General features: G+C 28.6%; 2 protein-coding genes across 9 annotated transcripts in view; one reads left to right on the top strand and one right to left on the bottom strand.

Annotated features, from left to right (window-relative positions):
• The window catches only part of LOC118185025 (uncharacterized), a 221,106-nt gene extending 219,120 nt beyond the window's left edge, over positions 1-1,986 (top strand). For all 7 annotated transcript variants that reach the window (XR_015043065.1, XR_015043064.1, XM_085823921.1 and 4 more), the window contains one exon: positions 1,109-1,986. Coding sequence is in view for 5 of the 7 variants with exons in the window: in XM_085823921.1 (XP_085680047.1) it covers positions 1,109-1,131 (23 nt within the window). In the remaining 2 variants the exon portion in view is untranslated. The remainder of the gene's footprint in view (positions 1-1,108) is intronic.
• Rip11 (Rab11 interacting protein) overlaps positions 1,957-21,101 on the bottom strand; it is a 153,255-nt gene continuing 134,110 nt past the window's right edge. The window contains exons 9-12 of one of the 2 annotated variants that reach the window (XM_085823922.1): positions 17,384-17,485; positions 14,631-14,815; positions 10,641-10,798; positions 1,957-10,428 (exon numbers count right to left, since the gene is read on the bottom strand). In XM_085823922.1, the coding sequence (XP_085680048.1) occupies positions 10,425-10,428; positions 10,641-10,798; positions 14,631-14,815; positions 17,384-17,485 (449 nt within the window). In that variant the 3' untranslated portion in view covers positions 1,957-10,424. Of the gene's footprint in view, positions 10,429-10,636; positions 10,799-14,630; positions 14,816-17,383; positions 17,486-21,101 lie in introns of those variants that run through there. The other variant, XM_085823923.1, reaches the window with a different exon arrangement.

The raw sequence follows: 21,101 nt of genomic DNA, 5'->3' as shown, positions 1-21,101 counted from the left end.
TGCAGTTCTTATTTGGTACTTAAATTGACTGAAAAAGATCTACGAATCCTATTTGCATGACAACTTCACTAAATTCTCTTGTGCAAAAAATATCTTTGCATTGCAAAAAATATCATTGCATATCATTTCATTTGTTTTAATGGTTCTAAGTTATTCATTTTCTTAGTTGCATTAGTTTACACTCATAGTTTTACTTTAATATAAAATGCATTATTTGATTTCTTTATTTCAAAATCATAAAAATTATCAAATATCAATCAATATGTATATCAAATTATTGAATAGCTAAGTTCAGGTATGTTGATTTAGATATTTTTTAATACATGCATAAAATTAACAGAACATGCATACTATTATGAACATGAATTGTGTTTTTAAATAGCTTGGTACATTTCAGTTTGCTATAAAACTTCAGAAAATTAGGTATTTTCTGACCATCTGCACCCCCATTAAAATGTGACAAAACCCTTGGTAACTTTATAGAGAGCACTTATGAATGTGTTGATGACTTTGGGGGAAACGCTTGAGTATTTTTATGTCAATTTCAGTGATACTTCCAGCATCTTCTATTTTCTTTGTTTTCTTTTTCCATACAAGACAGATACTTTTTTTGGGGAGGGGGGCTGTTCATTCTCCCCATGTATGCAGCAATCTGGAGTGGGAGAATTGCACAAACTCGCCACTGCACACAACCTCAGGAGAAAAATCCTAAAATGAGAAGGAAGAAAGAGGCATATGATGCCTTTAAAAGAGCTACATTATGTTTTTGTGGCAGAACTATACCTGTATGAGCAATGCTGAATTTCTGGTTTCCCATCAACTTATGCTTTGTTGAAGATAAGAAAAACTGCAGGAGTCCAGTGCTATGCTTAAATACTTAAATTCACATAGCAGGAATCATAATCAGCAGTCACACTGGCAAAAATGTCTGTGGTGTTTAGATAATCAGAAAGTAACAAAAATTTTTACATTTTAATTATGCAATGCCTAGAATATTTTTTATCTACAAAAATACAGCTTATCTTTAGAAATTTTCTAAATAGAATTTCATTTTTCAGTCATAAATTTTATGCTGTATTAATAAAAATATATTTTCTTTATTTTCTAGCTATTTATGAAGAAACATACTAGAAGGACTGTGTATGCTGCTTCTGTGTACAGTTTGCTCATAATAATGGGTGCGATAGCTCAAAATGTATTTTACTTAAACATCAAAAGATAAAAATTGAACATATAACGCATGTAAACGATATAAAAACAGCACAATGCTAAACCAAATATTTGTATATTTCTTTTTAAGTACTCATTTTATACATTCTGTTTTATATTCATAAAAAAAGATTTCTCTAAGTTATTTCATGCATAATAAAATAATTTGTAAGTATTCATTTTTGTGCAAAAACTCTGTCTTAAATTATATATTGAAATCTTTTTTCCCTTACTTTAAGCTATATACTTATTTTATTCACAGTATACTAATTTCAGTAACTATATAAAATTATTCAAGTCTTTTTAACAAAACTGCTGACCGTGCCTTAATTTTCTAAGTTTTGAACAAAATAATAATTAAATAAAATCTGTTTCATGAGAGAAGAATTTTAGACCTAATTGATAGGGGAATATAAATTAAATAAAATACAGTAAATTACAGTAAGGAATGCTAATTCTATGAATTTGTCTAATTAGGTTTCAACTCTATATTAAAAATATGTCTGAAAATGTTACTGAAATGTATGTACATTATTTGACTGCAGAATTCTCTATCATTTAAATACTGATGCAGAATTTAAATGAAAACTTTTGTACATAATTGTAAATATTTATTTTTATTATAATGGCTTTTTTACAGAATGTCAAAATGCTGTATAATCTCTTGTACCATGTCTAGTCTATAAATTTTATACTGTAAGAAATGTTATATACTGATCAAATTTATATTATTAAATAAACAAAATATAAGGAAATAAAATTTTATTACCTCCTGCATACTTTTTATTTTTAAAAATTCACTATGGCAATGAAATTTTTACATTTTACAAGAAATCAAAATATTACTGTAGCTTTATACAAAATATATATGAAGTTCAACAAAATTCATCTCGAAATTATCAAATTTCACGCTTAAAATTAAATACAAATGCCTAATGAGAAATGTTTCGATACATATATAAAAAGGTGGCATGAAAGTTTTGCAAATACAAGACAATATAAGAATTTCTATAAGCAATAAAAGGAAAATCGTGTTACCTTAAGCACTTTATTAGTTTAGTCCACATGTTGCGACTTCTTTGCCACTTTGTTTAATATAATTCGTATAATTAATTTTTCTGCAGCAATGGACTATTAATTTGCACTGTATAAATCAGGAAAACACTATTTCACAATATAATGCAAAAATAATTCTTAATAAATACTGTTTTTTTTATTATTATTTATTTAATTTTTTATAAATTAAAGTTTTGCTTTAAAAACATGTTTTTGATTATATATGACTATTGTTATTAAACCAAGAAGACAAGTCAACTATTTTGTTTCCTCATTTAAATGTTGCATAATCAGTTTATATACAAAAATAAAGAGAGCTAAATTAACAAGCATGGTTTCATAGCTTGTATGAACATGCATGTTAATTTTGAAGTTAACAAGATGAGATTCAGATTATTTGAATATTCAAAAAAAAAAAAAAAGTTTTTAACAATATAAAAATATATATACAAATTATTCTGATGGACCTTCTTAAAATCACAGACAGAACAGTACTCTTCTGCTATCGATACCGGATTTAGTAATGTATGTATGTATGCGCGGATTATGTGTGTATACACACGTATGCACATGTATCAATACTAACATCCATACATGCATGCATCATACATTTTCGAATCCGGTCCCAATAACAGAAGAGTAACCGATAGAACAAGCATATCTATCGTACTTGACAAATAAGGCAAAAACAAGGAAAAAAAATTATCTTGGTGAGCAGGAATATGCATCAGTATTAAAAACTATTTCTGCTTCTCGCATATCGAATAATAACTAATTTAAACGTAAGAAAAAAAAATATTTGCATATATAATATGCATGTTTTTTTATATCTGATGCAATCAGTCATTTCATGGATGTAATGAAATGCAGTTGAAACTCGTTGCAACAAAATCTCATTATAGTAACAGTTATAATAAAAAACTAAAATTCTCCAACTGATTAAATAGCAACTACTTCTTTCATCATAAGTAGTATCTACTGTACGAGTATCTAAAATGTTATCAAATACCTGCTTTCAGTATTCAACTATAAAAATATCTAAATCTTTAAAACAAATGTTTTGGTTTCAGTAATTATTTGCAATGAATTATTTAATTCGCATATTCCTCTTCCCTTCTATTAATTAATTTTACCTGTTGAAAATCAAGAAAGGAAAATTATATTTTCTTAACAGAAAGTTAAAGGAAGAACTTAGGAGATTGAAATATAATATATATATATAGAGAGAGAGATGTGTCAATATTATTAGTGCACTCTCTTCAAAGTACAGTAGCATCTCAGTGTGCATTCTGTTTGGATGCAAAAAGTTTTATTTGATATATAGTATTGTACTAAATTAGAATTCAATTTTAAGTTTGATGAGACACAACTGTGCACAACACACTTAGTTACTACCTCTTTCGAAACAAAGCTACGACAGCCCAAAGCATTAGTATGTCTATTGCTACTATTCAGTAAACAACCTGCACTATCACCTTGAATTTTCAACTGATTTTGTCTCTTCTCACATAAAATGTTTTGTAAATTAATTAACAACAAATTTTTTGAGTTACTAAGAAGAGACAAGCAATGAAGAAAATGGTTATGATAACTATGGAGATGAAAAGTATGAAGATGCCATGTGTACCCAAGATGTGGCTACTGCATACCATATGTCGAGTACCACGGTGTCTACGACTGTGAAAATCAAAGATGCTATTAAATCAGTTAACCTTGCAAAATGGCTGAAACTGATTACTGAACAAAGATCAAAGATGCTACAGCAGCGATTATGAACCAGTCGTATGCAAAGAAACAAAGTATTTTTAACTATTAAAATACAAAAATTAAATACCTCAACATCCTGTTTGAGTTTCTTCTCTAACACACTTAAATTTAGGTGATATGATCTTTGTTCAAAATCAATAACCGCTCATAGACTTTGGCAAAATAATCAGTTTTTAATTTCACAAATATTTTTTTAGCCATAGATAGATATAACAAAATTTGTCATAAATGACATGTTTAAAAGTAGTAACAGAAATGACTTCATTTATTCTTTTAGAGTTGATCGATTTGTTAGCATGTTTGCACTTTATTATCGCCACCAATTTCGGGCTCATATTGCTCTATTTTCTGTTAGAATTATTTTTTCCTGTCTATTTGCTGTTTAACAGCAGGATCGTCTTCTTGTTGCTTTGTATTTTTTAATTTTTCTACATAATTTGAGAACATTATCGTTTGTTTTTGAAGAAGTAATATATTGTGTCTCTAAATATTTATGAAAATATGATAAAATGGCTGGGATTGACTAAGTGGAAAAGTGATGATTCATAGGTAATGGATACAGGACAATTTTCTAGGACTAAGAATATTAAAAAGAAAAGAAAAATTGTTTATAAAAAATATAATGGATATTTATTTATCACTTGAGTTTACTTGGAATGAAGATGAAATGGACCCTCAACCTCAATGTGCTATTATCTAATCAAAGTATGAAACCATCGTTTTTTAAAAGACATCTTGAATCTAAGTATGCCAATTTAAAGGACAAATCTGAAGAATATTTTAAGAGGAAATTATCGGAATTCAAAAATAATAAACAAATAATGAGAGGTTTTGTTATTTCAAGTGGAAAAGCTTTAAAAGCTAGTTAACAAGCAAGTCTAAGAATTGCCAAGACTGGGCAGGCGCACACTGTTTGCGAAAACCAGCAGCTAAAGATATAGTTTTAACATTATTCAACGAAAAAGCAGCTGCGAACTTAATAATATTCCGTTATCAAATGATACAAGTCGACGAATTCATGAAATGGCAAATTCCATTAAAGAGACACTTATTCAAAAATAAAACACAGTCAGTATTTAACATTGCAGTTGGATGAAAAGTACTGATTTAACGAACTTTATTCAATTATTAATTTACATATGTTTCGAAGAAGATAAATTAATTGTTGGAGAGTATTTATTTTGTGAATCTCTTCATGATAGAACAACTGCAAATTTAAATTTTCAAAGTAATTACCAATGTTAAAAACTACTTATAAGATTTTTACAAAACTTGGTACTCTAGCATAATTAATCGAAATATGTAAAAAAAAATTGTCATTTCAGAAAAGTCTGATTTTATGTCAAAATACATTTGTTAGAACAATGCTATGCATAAATATATTATATATTTTACGTCGTGCTTTCAAGACATGAAAAACATAATTTAAATTTCGTCAATCGGGCCAGTAGAACAAGAGATATAGAACTTTTTTCTTTTCTCTCTCTCTTTTTTTTGGAGGAGGGGGGAGGTTTCAGAATGTACAGTATATGTTTCACCCACTGTATTTGTATTTTAGTATTAAACAGTGTTATAGTAGTAACAATAGGATTTTTTCATTAGAACGGATTAATTATTTTCTTACTGAAGAAGTTTGGTATATGTCCAAGGATCTAGAACAGATTAATGCCTACTTATACTGAGGCACCACTGTAAATCTGTTACGGTTATTACTTCCAGTACTGTTAATTTTACTTACTGTAGTTTTCTGTATTCTGTACTGTTCCATATAGATATATATATGGAACAACAGTACAGAATAAATAAAAAATCACATTAACATATGCTTAAAGCTAAGGGAGTCGAGAATATGCGTTTACCATTAATCAATAGATTAATAGCACATTGAAACAAAGATAAATTATAGTCATTGTTTATTATGAATATAGTAGAACTGAGATATATATGGAACAACAGTACGGAATAAATAGAAAATCAAATTAACGTATGCTTAAAGCTAAAGGAGTCGAGGATATGCGAGTAAAATATAATTAGCCATTTTTAATTATTTACCATTAATCAACAGATTAATAGCACATTGAAACAAAGATAAATTATAGTCATTATTTATTATGAATATAGTAGAACTGATATCTTTTTATGCACAACAATGACATAAAAACATAAAAGGAATTATTGTAATATGTAAATAGGTACAACCAACTTATACAGAATGAAAAGACTATTATACATTGAGAATATATGTAATGAGTATTAAGTAAAAAATTAACAAATTAAAATTGATATGATCAGCAACTAATTTCTCCATGGAATAATTTTTAAACAACAATACCCACAAAAAATATTGTTTATTGGTTTATGTGCAGAATATGAAATAAAAATATAAATGAGCAAAAATATTTAAATAAGTTATGTGATTTGTAAGTTGGATTAATGGTAGTCTCGCATAAAATTCTACCAGGAACCTGTTTTCACAAAAAAATTCAGTACAATAAAATTTGAGAATAAGGCCACACATAAAGAAGGTTAAGAACCATTGGTGGTAATATATTCAATAGAAATAATATTAATTTAATATTTTTATCTAGTTTTGTAAAAACTTCTGCAGTTAAAAAGTTTTCAGAATTGGTATTTTTAATTTTCTTTCTTCCCTTAAAAAAAATCATTGCAACTTTTCAGTCGGCAATTTTTAATAGGTTTTAACATTTTTACGATTTTTAATACTTAATTTGTCTCATACACTACTGTGATAAAAGTATTGGGAATAATTCGTGTAAAATATTAAACATTAAAGAAACTGCTTGCAAAGTTTTTCGGAAGTTGTTTCAACTTCATTCAATATTTCCTTTTATCATTTAATAAATAAATTCATTTTTTGATGAACAAGGAATTTTTGCCTTCTCAATATCCTAAAATGGCAAAAGTAACTGAACAAAGAACCTGCATTAATAAATTTTGTTTTTGCAATGGAATTCCTGCTGGGGGGAAATGAAATATTTCAAAAAATCTCTGAGAACACTTGCATATATCTATCTATCTACCTCTCTCTCTCTCTCTCTCTATATATATATATACATATAAAAAGGATATGATGTTTGAAGAAGGCAGGAAAAAGAATGCATTGGTAAACTCTTCAGTTCTCAAGCAGGATATTGATCTAATCAGAGATCTGGTACTTAGTAATCAACATTTAAAAATTACGGATATTTCTGAACAAGCTCCCATATCATTTAGATCGACAAATTTTGAAAGACCAGTTGGATCTGCGGCACATTGCTTCTTAGTTTATTCCAAAAAGTTGATTTTTTTTTCCTAAAAGCAACAATTTACTCAAATAGATTAACAGAGGCTTTCTTCAGGGCAAGTCTCTCTTAAAACGCATTATGGCTAGTAATGATACATGGATCTATGTTTCAATAGGATCAAATGTGAAGAAGGGTTTCATGTGATCAGCTGTTGAATATAATCAGTCAGTTCAGTGAAATCTATTCCAAACGTGGTATTTCCAACCAGGATTTCCAACCATGGTACGAGATACTATTTTCATTTTTTGTTTAAAAATTAGGTGCATGACATTGGTATATGTTCAAAACATACTTTCCTGCATATGCATCGATAACAGTGTGCATATTGTTAATGCCAGTGTGTGATGTGCATGTGAAGTATGAAGAAATTGTGTATCATTTGAAAATATTACCAAAGCCAAAAAAATGATTTTGATTATAAAACTTTTTAAATTATTAAACTCTTTCAATTTGAATATGTCAGATGATGAAGAACTAAAGGGAGATCTTTTAGAACTGCACACAAATTATGTTCTTGAAATGCAGTTTTGGAAGAAATATTTTGGAATAATACTTGGCAATGAACATATTCCCAAAACTTGGAGTGAAAACATACTAACTGTGCTCATCCTATTTGTGAGGACATACTTAAGGCAAGTCGGATTTAGTGCCCTTTTGTCAATAAAAACAAAATTCAAAAATCACTTCGATGTACAAGCATATAGCAAATTATTAGCAAACAAATTGCCAAGATCTGAAGAACACTTACTCATTAAAAAAATTTTACGATTTGAAAAAATCTTACGAATGTAACTGGATAAAGAACCTACATTATTAAATTTCCTTTTCATAATCAAAAATAACTAAGTCATTTTTTTAAAGATACATGCAAATGTAATAATATTTAAAATATTTTTTCTTTCCGTGTTTCATTTTTGTCTATTTTTAAAATTTGATTACACAACTTTTTTGTAGAGTAACTTCATTAGGAAAAGCAAGAATGTATGGCACATTTTTTAGTGGTGTGGGACATGAAAAAGGTTGGGAACCCATGGCTTAACAGAAGTAAACTTTATCAGAATGTGGCAGTGGAAAGGGAATTGGGTTACTGTTCCAAAGTCTGAACAATGAATCCTCCTGTTTATATACTTTTGAGCACCTTCTTGTACTCTTCAAAGTTCTCTAACTTTCCCTCACGATACTTGTTTGCTATATTTCATGGTGGTATTTAACCTCAGGTGGAGTTTGTCACTCAATTAGAATTGCATTCCCAAGCAATTTAACTCCCAGGAGATTGCATCCAAAGGTGACATAGCAGCTATCAGCTTCACCCCCCCCAAGACTTACTAAAAATTAACATTCGAAACAGTAAATTTTAACAATTAAATGAATGGCACTTGAAACATGAAGCATAAACAAAAAGAGTAGTCAGCCAAAAATTATTATTAATGGTTTGCTTCGATTGTCAAGGCATTGTGTATCAAGAATTTCTCCAAATGTATTCATACAAACTGCATTTCTACCAGTTGCATCAGGAATTCCATCAACTGTGTAAACTATTAACAAATAATTTTGTTCAAGCCTTTTGAAAGATTTGTGTAAAACAATTAGTAGAAGTATAGTTAGATGGATTTTATATTATGATAATGGATCTGCTACCAATGCTTTTGTTATTTGTGAATTTTAGGCCAAATATGACTTTGCAATCTATGTATTTACCTGATACACCGCCTTATGACATTTTTCTTATTTTCATGGGCAAAATTTCTTCTTCCTGGTGACTGTTTTATTGAAGCAATGGAAGAAAATTCACTGCAAGCCTAGAAGAGATTTTGTGAAAAGAATTTTAAAATGTGTCTCTAGGACTAGAAGTTGAAACATGCTTTGATGATTGGGAAAAGTGCACTGCTGCAGTGAGGAATTGCTCTGAAGGGTATATAATAAATATTAATCAATAAATTGAAATCCTGTGTTTTATGGAATTACCTCCTAGTACTTTTAATCACAGTAGTCATTATAAATGTTTATTTTGTTATTTTTCCAATTTTTTTTAACAGCATGTTCTAAACTACAATTTTCCACTCGCTTCACATCAATCTTCAACTTCCTATTCATGTCATAATGATATATTGCCAGAGATATAAAGTTATATTTAATAATATATTGCAAGAGATATAATGATATATTTAATGATATACTGCTAGGAAAAGGGCCTGAGATGTTTACTGATTGTATAGATTTCAATAATGAAACACAAATGGCCCAAACAGTAAAACTGCAATGCTTTAAAATTCTTATTATGAAATTATTTAATTATTTATATATAAATATATATCTGTATAAATTCAAAAATTTGTTTTTCGAAGTATAATATAAATATTTAAAAATAGATTTCATATCTTTTATAAAACTATGTAAAAGGTTTATAATTTTGCATTATGCTATAATTTATGTACAGACAGCAATTACATCTCGGTTTGAAATAATATTTAAAAGTATTAATAATATTTTTGAAATATAAAATAATAGATAAAGAGCTCATCATTTTAAAATTAAATATTTAATATTATTCAATTGAAAATAACAGCAGTTAACAGTTTATTATCTGTTAGAATCGTTTAATTACAGCATGTTTGTTTTAGGTATCTTGAATAAGAGTAGATATTTAAATAAAAATGCTTAACACTTTTTAAACTATTTATAGCAAAACAATTTTTTTTGATTGATGATAAACAATTCTTCAGAACAGTATCTCATATTAACATTTCTATAACTATAAAATTATTTTACACTTGAATAACTGAATTTGAGAAAGTGAAGTACATAGCTAATGATACATGAGACCACTTTATATACAAAAATAAAACAAAATCCTAAGCAAATAACAAGTGAAACAACATTTAAAATGCAATAATAATAATTTTAAAAAAATACAGACTTTCACAGAAAATTAAAAGCATATAAACAGGCTTTAAATGCACTTGTGTTGAAGTATGTACTTTCCTTCCTACAATGAACTACTTCCTCTAACTTTAAAAACATTTTTGTAAACTTGTACACACTTAAGAAGCCATAGTTCGAGGACACATCATAAAACTTAAACCATTTTCATCTGAAAAGAAAACAAATTTTTTTTTAACATTACATTCACTTGAAATAAACTTAACAATAAAAATTCATTTGGAATACACATTTAATTATAAAAAGTTCATAATTGAATTTTATTTTATATGTTGCAATTTTGAACAACTTGAACTGGAAAATGTATTTAAAAATTTGTTAATATGTTTTGCACATGCTTTTACTTATTTCAAGGAATCTTACCTATGACAAGCAGGACTAATGTATGGCTTTTGTAGAATGCGAGGCGTAGTCTCCATCACACGAACCAAAAGATTGTCTAAGTAATTTTCGAGATCTAATATTTTATCTCTCTGTCTCTCTAGGTCGGCTTGCTGCTTTATTGCTAGGTATACTAAATCCTGAAAGAGATATAAATTAAGCATTATAAACAAATATAATAATACACATAAGAAAATTTATCATTTGTGCTAATCTTAAAGAATGAATACAAATCTATATAGTAAAAAGCTATGTTTTTACAACAAATACCATAAACAGTTTCTTGAAATGTATAAAATATTCTAATATCTCTCATTAATGTACAGTATGCTCTTCTTAATGTGATCATGTTTTGTCTATGGCTATTTAGACAACATTTAAAAACAGCAATGGAATTTAACTCATTTAATATAAATGTAAATAGAAATATATAAATGGGTATTTTCACAGCATTTTTATCAGGAAAATGCAAAAATTTATTTGTGAAGTGTTTATAACCTTTCTGAAAATTATTTGACCGATGCTGTACTCCTAATCTTAATGTTTGTATGGCACCCCTCGTTGGAAGAGAACATGCCAACGTAAAATTTTGAATTAAACAAAAAAGCAACCTTAGTTCGTTATATATATTTTGATGGAATGTTTTATATATATTTAAAGGAATAAAAATTTAATGAATTCAAATTAATTTTAATTAATAAAAGAATAAATTTAAAATAAAATACCTTGTGCTGTGTTCAATGGCAACACACTACCCCATAGAATTTATTATTTTATTTCAGGGAGTGACAACACATTTCTTTTAAACTTCGGAAGTTTGCTGATTAAATTTGAAATATAAATATACTGGATTTTGCCCAGTGACAATACATTTTTTTATATTGCTGAGTTTTCTGATTAAATTTGTAACATAAATATCTTGTACTTTGCTGAGAAAGAATGCAAAACTTTTATATCCCCGAGTTTTTAATTAAAAATTCGTTAAATTCGCGCAATTACGAAGTAAATGAAAAAATTCAAAACTCAGGTTTCGAAGTGTACATTTTGTGTGGAGGACTGTGTTCAGTTTGGTGGCTCTAGGTTTCTCCTCATAAAATATGAAATAAAGTACTTCATATTACACAGATTCAAGTAGAAGATTATGTATGCTCAAAATTTGATCATTCTAGGGTCAGCTTTTCTTTCACAATGCAAAAAATACATACACACTTCTCTTTTTCAATATTTATAGCGGAAGTAAGCTGGAAACTACGTTAGTGAAAAGCCGTTCTAAAGCAGTCTTAAATTTTAAGGTTTATGTACTACCTCATAAAATTGCAATTCAAATTAATAAATGCAACTTTTACAAAATATGCATACAGAACAGACTTTCTTCTTTCTGGAGTATAAGGGATTGTGGATTACAAATCACAATAAACTTCTTCTTCTCTAGCAGCATTGTCATTAAACAGTCTATGATTTTATTTCTTTTATGTGATGGCATGTGAAGGAGTAAAAATAGCTACAACACTTAGATTTGTCAATAAAAATTAAACTCTTAAAAACTACTGCAAGCCTATATTTGTAAAGAGTGTAAGACAGAAAATCAAAACAATGTTATGATGTATATTATTAGAATCTAAAGGTATATATAAGAAAATTGCTTCTCCTGTGATGTTCATGTATGCTGTTTCATGACCGTTCAGAGCTGTTGTATGTCTTAGATTGAAATGTAGTAGCAATTATTTCTTATCACTCTTCTCTGTGTAGGGAAAAGAACAAACAAACTAATACTTTATTTAAGGTATCTGCCTATGTTCGGAGCACTTTTTTTTTAAAACATAGAATTCTGATGAAATATATATTTATTTAGTCAAAATATGATATCAAATCATGAAAATAGGTAAATTTTTAGGAATATTTTCATAAATTTTTTAAATATATGCAATTTTATGCATATTTTTAGGAGAATTTAACACTTGCGTTAAATGTCGTATATTTTTTTCTACAGCATATATTTCTATTTTATTTATACTCTATACTACTACAACACTCATCTGTGTTATGAACTAAAATGTTTATGATATTTTTAAAATTTACTAAAATATGTGTAATTACATGAAACAACACAGTTTTTTGTAAAATATTTCTTATCGTTTTATATAGAAATATTTATAAAACAATCAAATTAATAAATATAACTTAGATTGTAGCTTAAAACCTAGTAAATAATATAGAAAATACTATAGTGAAATTTAATAGAGATACCTTTAGAACATTTTGAGTAATTACATTTCTTGTATGTAAAAACACTAGAAAAATTAGTTTTCCAGAAAACGCATTTAAAGATTTCACATTAACAGAAAAACTGTTCTGTTGTATTTACACACTTAAAATTCTCCACATTTGTACATCACACCCTCCATATCTTTATACTTAAAGTAATTTTGATTTCCTATTTGATTTTAATTTTTTTCTGGCTATTTTCGAAATGAGCGACAAATGACGTTTCGAGTTCTTTATTCTTTCGTTATCAATTCCAAAGTAATTTTTAATCATTTCTTGTCCAATTGATATGCCTAAATGTTCAAACACAGGAAGTAATCCAAGATACCCTGAATTAAAAATTAAAATTGCTATATATGCACCCAGCAACATAGTCTTTATACCTAATCGCAATGTTGCCAGACCCAGTTCAAAAACCGCAATGTTGCCAGTCCCAGTTCAAAACATTAAGCCAAATAATTATTGCCAGAAACAAAAAAAAAAAAAAAAAAAAAGTACCCAGAATTAAAATGAAATTTTTTAACGCAATTTTACACACAAACAGGTAAAACAAACACGGATAACAACATTGTTTACCTTTAAGTTGAGCCTTTTAAATGGCAATTGCGGTCTTTCTGCTTTCACTTCCAGTGCAGTTAATTGGCTATATTTTCTCTTATAATTATCACAAACGTAAAAATGAACCATTTTCGGAATCCTACAAAACTGACCTTTCAAATTGGGCAATTAACAAAAAATCGAATTTTTTTGCCGAAATCGTTTTTTTAACGTAGGCAGATACCTTAAATATTCTATAAAGTATTAATGCATGGAAGGGGAAAATTAAACAAAAATTACTGTTATGTTGCTGAAGATTATTAAACAAGAAAATTATTAACAATGCAAAATTTCCTTTTTATTACAACTTAACTGTTTCACTTTAAAATAATTCTCTAAAATGAAAAAAACAAATATAATCCTTTTTTGTTTGCTTTGTTTTGCTCAAGGTAGCTGCATGAAGACTGACAAGTACTATTATTGATATATGATGTAAATTTTACTAGAATTACATTTCAAGTTTTTGAAGTTTTATTCTTTATGTGTACCATAATTATTTGTACCGTGGAGAAGGTGAAATGAAATTAAAATCGGATTTTCATTTCCTTAAAGTAAGTAATTATATTTCATATACACAAAAGTAAAGTAACATGGTACAAACATGGTCAGATAGATGATGGCAAACAACTTCTTTCTTCAACTTAAAATAACTTAAAATCTTACTTGCACCTATCACTATATAGCCAATAACATCTGTGACTTAATATGTACAAAAATGTAATCTTAATTATGTACAAAAATGTATTCCAACAACAACATATCAAACCTCATGTCTTTCTCTTCCTGTGCATTTCTATGAAAAAAAAGCATAGTGCTTCTGTCTATACTTTTTAAATCATTTAATTTCTGTTACTTTTGTCTCACCCTGCGTGTATATATATATATATATATATATATTTCATATATTCTACTTATTATTCTAAAATATTACTATATATTACTGATTATTTATTACTATAATATTACTGAGGTTGAACAACAACAAAAAAGCAGGGGAAGTACAAAACCTTTGATATATTGAAAAAATGTCATGATTTGGTTTTTATTTATTTCTTAATAATTCTACATAGTTAACACACTCAAAGCTATTTTATAATTATAAATGCATACCTTATGATTCATCTTTTCATACTGTTGTATTACTTCAATTGGTATGCCTTCAGGAATTGGGCTCTGATTGTTCCTTGGTGATTCCGACTTCAAACTGTCAGAACGAATTTTCTTTTGATTGTTCAATAATGTCAAGCCTGACAGATCTGATGATTCTGCTAGCTGTAATGTATGCCTCCTCAGATCTAGAATTAAGCACAATCAGTTAAAAAGTTTTCAAAAATATTTACTTTTATAGTACCTGCTGCCTTATTAAACTTGCTGGTTAATAAACTCAACTGCTTATTATGTTCAGATTTCCAGGAACCAAAATAAATGAAATATTAATCAATAAAAAACCACCTTTTACTTAAATTCATTTCTGTCACTTATTAAACTCAGACTGGCAAAAGACTGATTCTTCAAAGTCAGAATATCCTATCTGTACCTATCAATTTTTGCAATTCATTCATTTGACATATTGAGGACTATGTCTTTATCATTCAGGTATGTAATGCTTCAGTTACATGGGTTTGACAGCATTTTTCCTATCTCCTGGACCATGTACCTGTAAGACACTGTTTCCAGATATCATTGTCCATATTTAATTCAGAGTGGCAGTAGAAGGAATTCTTTAGAACACTATAAATAAAGGAGGGTTCCTTCTCAAATACCAGCTATTAAGATGTGAAAGTACAACTTCTGCATCCCATCTTTTAAGGTTTTCACCTTCAAAATTCTCTGAGATAGATTCAACACATTCACAGAGAGTTTTAAAAAAGTTTAAGAAACATTCTAAGCATTACTGTACATTAAAAAGAGAAAGGATAATATTTCTGCTAGCAAGAAATGTAAATTTTAAAACTTGAATAAATCACTAGAAGAGTTTTTTTTTAATTAATTGTATACATTAAGTATACAAGTTAACTGACAAGTTAATTGTAACTTGTCAAAAAGCCAAGTGAAAAGATCTAAGCCTGAAAGAAAAGGACAAATAGTTGAACAAATTTAATTTTCTTGGTAACTGCAGTCAGAGGAAAACTATATTTAATGAGAGAATTTCTCAAATAACACTGTGCAATTTACTTAAACAAAAAAATTATAATTAATGAAGAAAACATGCAAATATCTCCAGGAACTGCAAAAAAGAGATAGAAAATCCAGAGATGTTGAAATTGCTTCTCTAGAATGGTTTCAAGATAAAAGTGCTTATGTTTCTACATTTTTTCCAATAATTTGCTAAATGCTAAGAGAGAATTTTATATCAACTCATATATGGCTCACAAGCTGGAGAAAGTGAAATCCAAAATTATTCATCAGAAATTGCATGGTGAGAAAGAAGAGGCAGATCATCGTGTAGATGATAACTGGATACAAACACATTTTTGTGAGCTGTTAAATGAATACAAGACATTTGAATTTAAAATACAGACGAAACTGGACTGCATAACAGTACACTGCCAGAACAAAAATTGACATCTAAAAGTGAAACAGCAGTTGGTTTTAGAAACTGAAGAAATAAGTTACAGTTTTATTAATGTGTAATATGGACCCAACATTAAGAAGATGGCACTGAAACGTCAATGTTTGGAAGGAGTCAAGAATTTACTTCTAACTTACCATAACAACTACTAATGGATGACAAATAGTATTTTTTGGTAATTTTCTTTTGAAATGTGATAGAAAAAAAAAAACTACTGAGAAAAGAAAAAAAAAACTGCTTTACTCATTAGATAACTGTGCAGCACACACATCTCTCTCTCTCTCTCAAAAGCATTAATGTCTTTTCCTCCAAATACAACTTCTAATATTGTCCTTAATTGTAGGGTATTATAAAAACTTTCAAATGCCATTATATAAAGTATGTTCAGTAAATAATGAAGAGCACCGAATTTCGTGAAAATGCAAACACTTCAGAGGAGATACGTAAGTCCATATCTCTACTAGAGGCTATGTTTATCATAGTCAATGTGGAGGGTTAATCTCTTAAAATTAGTTAAAAACTGCTGCTGAAAATGTGGCTTTATGTAGAAGTCACACAGGTATTTCAAACTACAGCTAATGTTTCAGATATCAGTGAGGGAAGTCATGAGGATTCATTTTCAGAGTATGTGTGAATTCACAACAATATTGAGACAAAGTGTATAACAACTGAGTATGAAATTGTTAACTGTAAAAAGCAACTGAGAACGTGAAACATAAAAAGTGATGATGTGCCATCATCAATCGAAACACACTGCAAATTTTAAGAAAAATTCTTGAACTAAAAGATGGTGATCAAAAAAGCTACTGGTAGTTTTACAAAATTGAGAGCGCAATTGAAAAACTGTTGTTGAACAATATGAAACACAGCTAGAATAGTTGTTTGTAAAAGATTTAATTTTATCAAATATGTAATTGTAAAAATATTCTTTATATGAAAATGATTTTAATAAGCAGTGGGTACTATAATTCCACATAATGGAAGTAATAATATAATTTTTCATGGAAATGATAATAATGGAAAAATAATAGTTTTATGGATGTAATAACATAGTTTTTACATTATTACATATAATGCCACAAAAGTTTTACAAGTTATTCCATATTTTACACAATTCCATATATACTGAAAGTAATAATATAATTTTTAATGGAAGTAATAATAATCAACAATAGTAGTTTAATGGAAGTAGTGATAGTAGTTAATGGAAATAATAATGTAATTGTTTACATATAATTCCATATTTTACACATAATTACATACAATAGCATTAACACAAATGCATGCTTACTGTGTCGTAAGGTCTCAAATTTACTCTTCCTCGTTGGTATAATAGGAGAATCAGATTTTAAGGCATCCATCAAATTTGTTTCAGATCTTGCCATAGGAGATTCTACATGAAACAAGCAATTGATTATTTTCTATATATATAATATTTTCTATATAAACCAAAAATTCATATTAATGTATAATATGAAAACTTTCAATATACCATCTCCAAGGAACAGAAATTCAATTTAAAACAATGAATTAGGAAAAGAAAAAAAGTTTAGTCAGTATTTTAATTAGTATTTTCTAGACCTCCTTTGTTTTAAAAACATAAAAATCTGCAAAGAAAAATATTTAAATTGCAAAAATACCAAAATCAAAAGTAAAAATTTTAAGTGTAGAAAAAGTAGCTAGTGTCATTGATCACAGATTAATCAACTTATCAAGAAGAATAAATCAACCCCCTTATCAATCTACCATCAATTAACAACAACTAAATAGAGAGTGTTTCATTTTGCTTCCAAGTAAGCATCAAATTTTTTGCTATATCCAAATCGTAAGTCACAAAATCAAAATAAAGCATTAGTTCATCAAATAATTTTTTTAATTAAAGTTGCTCACTAAGAACACAATTAAGCGGGATGCTCATTTTAGAAGATATATCCCCAACACTCTCATTTTCAAACTCAAATACAAAAATATACACTTAGAATATTTAAAAAGTAATTCAAAATCTTAAGATCAAAAATGATATAATCCTTAAAATTTATTATGAGTTATTGGTTTATTACTTTTTTGTTTTCTACACACACACACCCAAACATATACAGATAGATACCCACTGGATGCTTACTCGGAAGTAAGACAAAACACTCTCTATTTAGTTGTTAATTGATGGCAAATTGGTTTATTCCCCTTGATAAGTCGATTAATCTGCGATCAATGATAACAGTTACTTCTTCTATACTTAAAATTTTTACTTTTGATTTTGGTATTTTTGTGATTAAAGATTTTTCTTTGCAGATTTTTATGTTTTTAAAACAAAGGAGGTCTAAAAAATATTAATTTTAAATACTAATTAAAATACTGACTAAAATTTTTTTCTACTCTTAATTCATGGTTTTAAATTGAATTTCTGTTCTTTGGAGATGGTATATGGAATGTTTTATTATAAATTATTATGAATTATTGATTTATTACTTTGAAGCTTTAGCATGTCATAGGCTTTTTAATTTACTTTTAATTAATGTTATTTAGAACTTATATTTTCTCTCTATATCTATATTTTCTACATATATAGCAATTGATTATATTCTATAGCAGGGCTTAATCCTTTTTCAGTTGTGACCCCTTTTTATCACCGAGATTTTTTCGCAAACCCAGCACCCCATAACATTAATGAAAATTTTGTGGGACCCCACAAGCATTGCGCAAATCTGACACACGTGTGAGTGAAACTGTCATTTTTTTTTACTTGTACTAAAATATACTATAGCAGTTTCAGGCCATTAACTTTAATTTCTCATTTTAAGACATGGAACAATGTGAAAATTTTAAATAAGAGACAAAATAACAGTGTCACGTATAAAGCAAGTAAAATGAGCGTTTATATTATAAAAAGAATGCGTCTAAACGCTTTCGTTTTTTCTTTGTCTGTATTGTCTTATCTTTATCTATTTTCAGATACAGAGTGTAAAAACATTTGGTAATTGTAAAATTATTATAATAAGTTAAAGAAATATCAAAGGTGCTAAAATTTTTGGCGACCCCCTGCTGCAGGTTCCGTGACACCCATGGGAGTTGCGACCCACAGTTTAAGAAACTCTGTTCTATACATATATGTTTTATATATATTATATATAAAACAATTTAGTGTCTCATGTGTTCTGTATATGTTTTCTGCACACACACGTATATACAGATAGATAACCACTGGTCATCAAAATTGAAGGATTATGAGGAAAAATATGCTCGCTAAGTTAATGTTCCAACCAATGCCCAATACTGTAATTATTTTGGTTAATAAAATAAAATTGAACACCAAATCGCACCCCTCTGCATATGTTAGTGCTAGAAATATGTAAATTTGGCGATTGACAATGTGGTGCGCAATGAATGCACATTGAAAATAGTAGTAATGTTTAAATTGAATGTGGTTTCTGAGAGTGATCAGTATTCAGTAGTTATGACTCAAAGGAATTAAGTTAAGATCAAAAGTGGCGAATAATTGGTGGAACTGAGGAAGACCAAACACAAATGTAGGTTGCCCAAGATTTGAATATCCCTTAAAGTGTCATATAAAAAGTTTGGAGTTGCTTTTTAAGCACTGGATCTGTTGATAGACAGCCTGGTCAAAGGTGACCAAGAGCAAAAACTGCATCAAAAGACCGTTTTCTGTCATTGTCAGTTCAAAGAAACTGCAAAGCGACTACAAGAGATCTGGTTTTAGACCTTCAGGCTGCCACAGGAACTTGAATTAGCCATTCTTCTGTTGCACAAAAGCTTACCGAGGTTGAACTGCATGCAAGAAAATCAATGGTTTGTGTCCCACTCATTCCAGCTTCCAGAAGGACCCGTTTAGACTGGTACCATCATCATGTTCAACAGAGTCAAGATGATTGGGCCTGAGTATTGTTTAGTGACGGGTCTAGGGTCTGACCATTTAGCTGACACAGGCATTTAACCGATACATTTAACAGTTACAGGCATTTAGCTGATAAGACACTTTAGCTGACAGCACGTTTAGTTGACAACACATATAAACACACACACAGAAAAAAAAAGCACAATGTTTCAGCAAAATTTGTCCATATTTATCTAGAAAAGGGCTGTTTATAGGATACCCAACCAGAAGGTTTATGAAAAAGTAGTATCATATTTTTTATTTTAATGTTAAAGAAACTCTGGATTTTAAAATTAAACAGAAAAGCAATTGGTGTAGATTATGAAATCAATTTCGAGAGTAATCAGATATAGATCTCTCTATTTTGGTTTGGTTTGGTTTATTTCATTATAAAAAGCACCTGAGAGCTATTTGCGGAAGGGAAGAGATGAAGTTTAATGGTTTGAATAGGAATCATGTCAAATGGCTGCACCGAACTGCACATCTTTCAAAGAAGTTCTGTAACTGCTCGAAGATATGTGGACGAGGTAATGGAACCCCAAGTTGGAGTGTTTAAAAGTGTTGTTGGCTTAGAGTTTTGGCTAATGGATGACAATGCTCAGTCTCATCAAGCATATGTGGTGTCAGAAGCAGAACAGTCACCAAATAGAACCCACATTTCTATATGCCATCAATATGTCTATGTATCTTGGCAATCAAATTTTTTACAATATCAATACTTCTAAACTTATTTTTATTACATATATATTTTATGTCTGAAAAGAAGAAAGAAACAAATCTTTGATAGATAATCATAATTGGAAATTTAATCATTGTTTTGACTTTGGGTCTCCAAAAATTATACAAGAAGCTTCTTTCTATAGGAGAATTTGATTTTCTAGTAGCTTTTCACAGCCGCACAGATTTCTCTTGTTTAGTTAAAGATTATAATTCCAATCCAGCTCTAAAATTCTATTAAGTTAATTTTTAAATTTTAGTTATCATTTCAGGTGACAGATGAAGCCACATTCTTGTTGACTTTACTTCTTTTGGGCATAAATACAGCTGTGGATTTCCCATCATTGCGGATTTCTTTGCTGCTGATGAAGAGGGACCTGTACATGTTTGCCCTTGAAAT

The sequence above is a fragment of the Stegodyphus dumicola genome, chromosome 9 (genome assembly GCF_044657685.1).
Source record: "Stegodyphus dumicola isolate Sdum_Otavi_A_Nest chromosome 9, ASM4465768v1".
In the NCBI taxonomy this organism is placed as follows: Eukaryota; Metazoa; Arthropoda; class Arachnida; order Araneae; family Eresidae; genus Stegodyphus; species Stegodyphus dumicola.
Note: the sequence above shows the minus strand (reverse complement) of the source record. Positions and strands in the feature narration are given on the sequence as shown.